Source organism: Rhinichthys klamathensis, unplaced genomic scaffold, assembly GCF_029890125.1.
Source record: "Rhinichthys klamathensis goyatoka isolate OS25496 unplaced genomic scaffold, OSU_Roscu_1.1 h1tg000176l_1, whole genome shotgun sequence".
Lineage (NCBI taxonomy): Eukaryota > Metazoa > Chordata > Actinopteri > Cypriniformes > Leuciscidae > Rhinichthys > Rhinichthys klamathensis.
The window spans coordinates 1,295,001-1,302,500 of record NW_026606705.1 but is presented as its reverse complement, the minus strand read 5'-3'; the positions used below and the strand labels follow the sequence as shown (position 1 = coordinate 1,302,500).

At 47.7% G+C, this 7,500-nt stretch overlaps 1 protein-coding gene across 1 annotated transcript in view; it reads right to left on the bottom strand.

Moving 5' to 3' along the window:
* fhod3a (formin homology 2 domain containing 3a) overlaps nt 1–7,500 on the bottom strand; it is an 87,874-nt gene that overhangs the window by 29,487 nt on the left and 50,887 nt on the right. Inside the window, exons 20-21 of the mRNA XM_056260246.1 lie at nt 6,985–7,500; nt 6,153–6,311 (exon numbers count right to left, since the gene is read on the bottom strand). The exon at nt 6,985–7,500 is cut by the window's right edge and continues 353 nt beyond it. Of these exons, the coding sequence (XP_056116221.1) occupies nt 6,153–6,311; nt 6,985–7,500 (675 nt within the window). The remainder of the gene's footprint in view (nt 1–6,152; nt 6,312–6,984) is intronic.

The window sequence follows — 7,500 nt, the reverse complement described above, 5'->3', positions numbered from 1 at the left end:
GTGCCTCGTCTTCACGGAGGATTCGCTACACACTGACCGTGCACCTCTGAGTTGCTCACGCAAGCCTGCGTTGCTAACGCTTCTGTTCCTGCACTGTTTCTATTGTTTCTGTGAGTTCGTGAGATCGACTACATCAGACTGAGACTTTGTTCCGGTTATCTTCCTTCACGTTTCTGAGGCTGGCTTATCTTATTGTTCAATAAAGACCAGTTTTACTTGCACTTGTCTCCTCTGTTCACTATCCGTAACAGAACGATCTGACCGCCATGGAGGCAGCAAGTACATCCGAACTCGCGGATTATCTCTCTCACAACTCGGCGCGGATGGATCAGCAGGAGGAGAATCTCACCACCACAAGTCGCGCAGTTCAAGCGTTGGTAACGCAGGTGTCTGGGCTCACCCAGCAAATCCAACAACTAGCCATGCCCACTGCGCCAAACCCACCGCCGCCCCCACCCCCCGCTCCTCCCGCACCTAACCGTCCACACGAGCCCCGTTTACCGACGCCGGAGAACTATTCGGGTGAGCCTAACTACTGCAGAGCCTTTTTAATCAAATGCTCTATGTTTTTTGCCCTACAGCCCCAGACATTTTGTACGGAACAGTCGAAGGTGGCGTTCGTACTTACCCTGCTGTCCGGGCGTGCGGCTCTGTGGGGGACGGCGGTGTGGGAGAGTCAACGAACATGCTGTTCCTCGTTCGCGGCACTCTCGGAAGAGATGAGGAGGGTATTCGACCGAGCAGTCGCAGGGAGAGAAGCGTCTCGTCGGCTCGTGGACCTCACTCAGGGAGAAGGATCTGTCGCTGAGTATTCCATTGAATTTCGTACCCTTGCCGCAGAGTGTCGCTGGAACGAGGAGGCGCAGTGGGATGTCTTCCTGCATGGGCTGGCTGACCGCATCCAACGCGAGATTTACTCCCTGGATCTACCCGCAAGTCTCAACGGATTGATTGACCTGGCTCTGCAAGTGGACGCTCGCCTGCATCGTCTGGAGCAGCGCAACCGTTCCATTCCGATTCCCAGAGATTATGGATTCCACCAAACAAGTGGTCGTGATGCGGTCAGCCCCGTCAACGATCCGGAGCCCATGCAGGTGGGTCGAGCCCGGCTCTCCCGGGAGGAGAGGGAGAGAAGGAGATCCCGGGGATTATGCCTCTATTGCGGAGGTTCGGGGCACTTCATCAATAACTGCCCCGTAAAAGAGCGAGCCCGGCAGTAGAGAAGAGGATTCTGTCGGGCGGGGTCTCCATCCAGAAACCCTCTTCCACCCTCCTTCCGGTGAGATTGCAGTGGGCAACTCAGACTCATCACTGCCAAGCCCTAATCGACTCCGGAGCGGAAGGTAACTTTATGGACTACATCTTAGCACACAAACTTCAGATACCCACCATACCCCTCACCAACAAGATCTCTGTCAACGCACTCAATGGACAAGAATTACCCACAATATCTTACTCCACCGTTCAATTAACACTCATCACTTCCGGCAATCATTCCGAAGAATTGTCTTTTTTGCTCCTTGACTCCCCTACCATCCCCATTGTCCTCGGTCATCCCTGGCTCGTGCAGCATAACCCCAGGGTTATATGGGGACATAACTCCATTTCTGCCTGGAGTACTGAGTGTTATGCGTCTTGTTTAATGTCTGCTGGTTCGTCTCTGTCCAGTTCTGTCTTGCAGGAGGAGCCGGTGAATTTGTCAAACGTGCCCGCTGAGTACCTCAACCTGAAGGAAGTGTTCAGTAAGTCCAGAGCTGCTTCTCTTCCTCCGCATCGTCCCTATGACTGTGCTATAGATCTTCTGCCAGGTACGTCTCCGCCTAAGGTTAAGTTATACTCTCTTTCCATTCCCGAGAGGGAGGCCATGGAGAAATACATTTCTGATTCTCTGACATCCAAGTTCATTCGACCTTCCTCTTCTCCAGCGGGGGCGGGGTTCTTTTTTGTGGGGAAGAAGGACGGTTCCCTGCGACCGTGTTTTGATTACCGGGGGCTGAACAACATCACGGTAAAGAATACCTATCCTTTGCCGTTGATGTCTTCAGCCTTCGAGCGGTTGCAGGGAGCCTCGGTCTTCACTAAATTGGATCTACGCAATGCTTATCATTTGGTCCGCATCAGGAAGGGAGATGAATGGAAAACCGCTTTTAACACCCCCAGGGGGCATTTTGAATATTTGGTCATGCCCTTCGGGCTGTCCAACTCCCCAGCGGTTTTTCAGGCACTCGTCAATGATGTGCTGAGAGACATGGTAGACCAGTTCATATATGTCTACCTGGATGACATATTGATTTTTTCTTCGTCTCTCCAGGAACACGTTCAGCACGTCAGACGAGTGCTTCAGAGGTTGTTAGAGAATGGGCTTTTTGTCAAGGCGGAGAAATGCGCTTTTCATGCACAGTCTGTTCCTTTCCTTGGTCACATCGTCTCGTCTGAGGGAATGCGTATGGACCCCGACAAGATTAAGGCCGTGGTGGATTGGCCAAGTCCAGATTCCCGTAAGGCCCTACTGAGGTTTCTGGGGTTTGCCAATTTTTTACCGACGTTTCATTCGTAATTTCGGCCAACTAGCCGCGCCTCTGACAGCCTTGACCTCCCCCAGGACGACGTTCAGGTGGTCCGATGCAGCCGAGGCTGCATTCGCTAACCTAAAGAGCCGCTTTGTTTCCGCTCCCATTTTGATAGCCCCTGATCCATCACGTCAGTTCGTGGTGGAGGTCGATGCGTCAGAGGTGGGGGTAGGTGCGGTACTCTCCCAACGCTCTCCCTCAGACGACAAGGTACACCCTTGCGCGTTTTTTTCTCATCGCTTGTCGCCTACCGAACGTAACTATGACATTGGTAACAGGGAGTTGTTGGCGGTCAAGCTTGCGTTGGAGGAATGGCGACATTGGTTAGAGGGGTCGGGGGTACCTTTCATAGTCTGGACTGACCACAAGAATCTGGAATACATTCAATCCGCTAAAAGACTCAACTCCAGGCAGGCTCGGTGGGCCCTTTTTTTCGGACGTTTTGATTTTACTCACTCGTACCGCCCGGGTTTCAAAAACATCAAACCCGATTCTTTATCTCGTATTTTTGATCCATCCGCACGCCCGTCTACTCCCGAGTGCATTTTACCCGAGACTCTATTCATCTCCACACTCACATGGGAGGTCGAATCGAAGGTCAAGACGGCCTTAGAAGGGGTAACGCCTCCGCCCGGAGGCCCACCGAATCGATTATTTGTGCCGGAGGGGTTGCGGTCCGACGTTATCCGGTGGGGTCATTGTTCTAACGTAGCATGTCACCCAGGAGTAAACCGCACCAACTTTCTGGTCAAGCAACGATTCTGGTGGCCGTTGATGGCTCGCGACATTCGAGATTTTGTTTTGGCTTGTTCGGTCTGTGCCACTGGTATCTGTGCCAGATGGGTTACTCCAGTGTTTCTCAACCTCTCCTGCAGGGACCCCCTGACAGGCCATGTTTCTGTTTTAACCCTGAAATGGCACACCTGATTCAAGTCATTAAAGGCTTAATGAGTAGTTGACTAATTGATTAATTGAACTATTCCTACTCTAATTACTCATTAAGCCTTTAATTACTTGAATCAGGTGTGCCATTTCAGAGTTAAAACAAAAACATGGCCTGTCAGGGGGTCCCTGCAGGAGAGGTTGAGAAACACTGGGTTACTCCAACCGCTGTCTGTCCCTTCGAGACCTTGGTCCGATATTTCGCTAGATTTTATCACCGCCCTCCCGCCCTCTCAAGGTAAGACGGTTGTTTTGACCGTAGTGGACCGGTTCTCGAAGGCGGCTCATTTCATTCCCTTGGCCAAATTACCATCTGCCAAGGAGACAGCGGTGACTGTCATTGATCACGTCTTTCGTCTACATGGCCTCCCGACGGACGTGGTCTCTGACAGGGGGCCCCAATTTGTGTCCAAATTCTGGCAGGAATTTTGTAAATTACTGGGGGCCACGGTCAGTCTGTCCTCGGCTTACCACCCCCAGAGCAATGGTCAGACCGAGAGAGCCAACCAAGATTTGGAGAGAATGTTGCGATGTGTGGTATCCAAGAATCCTTCCTCCTGGGGTCAACAGCTTTCTATGGTGGAGTACGCACACAACTTGTTGCCAGTGTCATCTACGGGCCTATCACCGTTTGAGTGTAGTTTAGGGTACCAGCCACCTATTTTTCCCAGCCTGGAATCCGAGGTCGCGGTTCCCTCCGCTCACGCCTTCGTCCAGAGGTGTCACCGTACATGGACCAGAGCCCGTGAGACTCTGCTCCAGGTAAGGGCACGCACCAAGGTTAAGGCCGATCGCCACCGGTCAAGACCTCCCGTCTACGTCGTCGGTTCCAAAGTGTGGCTTTCTACCAAGAATATTCCTCTCCGTTCCGTGTCGAATAAATTAGCTCCTAAATTCATTGGCCCGTTTCCTGTCACCAAAGTCATTAGTCCGGTGACAGTCCGACTCAAACTGCATCCTGCGTACAGGAGAATTCATCCCGTGTTCCATGTATCCAAATTAAAGCCCGTATTTTATTCTCCCATTAATCCGCTGGTCCCGGTTCCTCCACCGCCGCGACTCGTAGATGGGGAACCTACTTATTCGGTAAATCGTGTTCTGGACTCAAGGCGGAGGGGACGCGGATTTCAGTATCTGGTGGACTGGGAAGGTTACGGTCCGGAGGAGAGAAGTTGGGTCCCTGCTAGGAACATCCTGGATCAGTCCCTTATTGATGATTACAATCAACAGGTAGGTTCTCCTGGGAGCTCCAGGAGGCGCTCCTAGGGGGAGGGGTACTGTCACGGTTGATGAATTCACTGACTGTTCCTTGCGCTGTTTTTATGTGTGTGTATGTGCACGTGTGTAGGCGTGGTCGCTGATTATCCTCCCGGAGAATCAGCGACATGTGATACTCGTTTCCAGTGCCTATTTATACTCACCTCATGCGTCTTGTGTTTGTCAGATCGTTGTTTGTGGATGTGTCTAGCCTGTTCCAGTTCCTTGGGTCCCAGTCTGTTTCTTCGTTGGATGTTCGCCTCGTTTCATCGTCATCGTGCCTCGTCTTCACGGAGGATTCGCTACACACTGACCGTGCACCTCTGAGTTGCTCACGCAAGCCTGCGTTGCCAACGCTTCTGTTCCTGCACTGTTTCTATTGTTTCTGTGAGTTCGTGAGATCGACTACATCAGACTGAGACTTTGTTCCGGTTATCTTCCTTCACGTTTCTGAGGCTGGCTTATCTTATTGTTCAATAAAGACCAGTTTTACTTGCACTTGTCTCCTCTGTTCACTATCCGTAACAGTCATTCATTCAACCGATTCGTTCAAACGGCTGATTTCAGTCAAGAAATAATCGCTGTCGGTTGCATTGAGACTCTGCTACGGTTTCATTTTGAAATTATAGTCGGCGAAATAAAGGGAAAACAAACAATATTGACAATATTGTGTCTAAAAAGTAACTCAATGTTAACTTATTGTTAATTTAACTGTTGTATAACATAAATATCACAATTGGAATTGTGCACGGGAAAACGGCACTCTTTCTGATGTGATATTCTAATATAAGAACATAATATGATATAAATATAAGACAAAAACTAACTTGGGGACATAACAGTTACACTGCACACATCACGCAGTGAAAGCACGAGAGACAAATGCGATGTCAGCTCGCAGTGCCTCGTACATTGTTAAAACAATGATTACAATATCATAAAAGATAATACACATCGCACACCATACGCACATAAAGAATGAACTTACAACTGAACTGACATTTACGACCTTTCTTCTCCTTCTCTCCTCTCGCGTGCAGGAGACAGTTATGCTGCCGCGACTCGCGAGTGACGCGAAATGTCACGTGAACTAGCAAATCCACAAAGATAGAATAATAAATAAATAAAAATACATACGCTAATTAGATGGTTTTAATTTGGAAAGCTTTTAGATATGTCTAAGTCAAAGTGTCATCTAAAATTTAAGACCTTTCATAAGTAAAAATAAGACTTTATAAGACTTTTTATGGCCTTAAATTTTAAAAATCTAATTTAAGACTTTTTAAGGATCCGCGGGAACCCTGTAAATATTGTGTTTCACTCAAAATGTTACAATCTAACATTCTAAGATATGCAATGTAACAAAAGTAGGAGTTCCTGCACCTCGATGCCCTCTTTGTTGAGCGCGTACTCGTCGAAGTTCAGTATGGCGGTTTTGATGGTGCGCGGCGGAGGAAGAACCGTCAGGCCGATGTTGATGGAGTTGCTGCGTTTGGAATCCAGAATGATAATCTCCTGCCGCTTCCCGTCCGCTGCCGTTTTCTGTTCAACACACACGTATAATCTGATATCACAGCTGTCTCAGGGCTTTCAAACTGGGGGTATATAAAGATAAGATTAAACTAACTAAATTAATTTGATTCCAATAAAAAATGTATTTACATAAATACTATTTTATTTAAATAAATAAGAAATTAATTAATTAATTAGATTAAAATACACTGATTTAAAGAAAATATATATTTTTGAAAAAAAAAAAAGTAATACAAACATTTGCTTAAAATAAATAAATAAATAAAATTGTATTTAAATAAATAAGAAATAAATTAACAAATTATAATAAAATACATTTATTAAAATAAATAAATATTTTTTAAAGAAAAAATAAACTTAATACAAACATTTTATTGAAATAGAATAAATTGATCAAACTAAAATAAATAATACTGATTGAAATAAAGTATCAGTATATAAATTGTAAAAAAATAAATAAATAAATATGAGGTTAAACTAAATAAATAAATTGATTAAAATAAAAACAATTTATTTGCTAAAAAAAAAAGAGACTAAAATACCCCTAACTTACATCTAACAGTAATAAAGTGAGTAGAAAACTAAATATTTTACAAATTTATAAAATTAAATTCTCACAGTATATTAATTGGGTCACTCTCACTCTCACACACACACACACAGTTATATTTCCCCTGCTCACCTTAGCCGCGGGCATCTCCTTGGATTTGCTCTCGAACAGAAGCTCGAGTTTAGCGGTGTCAACTTTGACCGGTTCCAGTCGGGACCAGAGCGACTCTTGGCTCCGCCTGTGGTTTCGGGAGATCCAGTCGGCGGGCCGGACTTCACTCCAGAACAACCGGATGGTCTTCTTCCTCTTCTGGAAGAGCGGCGTTAGCTCCGCCTCCTGCTGAGGAGGGGGCGGGGCCTGGCCGGAGAAGCAGGGAGGGGGCGGCGGCAAGCGGATGCTAAAGATGGGAGGGGGCGGAGCCTGGCTAAACATGGGAGGGGGCGGGGCCTGACAGGCGAACATTGGGGGCGGAGCCGGGAGGTTAAAGGGGCAGGGCGGAGGAGGGGGCGGAGCCAGCAGATCTCCAGAGCTCATTAAACTCCCCGAGTCCAGGACGTCCTGATCGTCCTCGTCTCTGAGGTCGGTGAAGTCGATGTCTCCGATGCGCAGCTCTCGTGGACTCGCCATCAGCTGGTCCCATATGCAGTC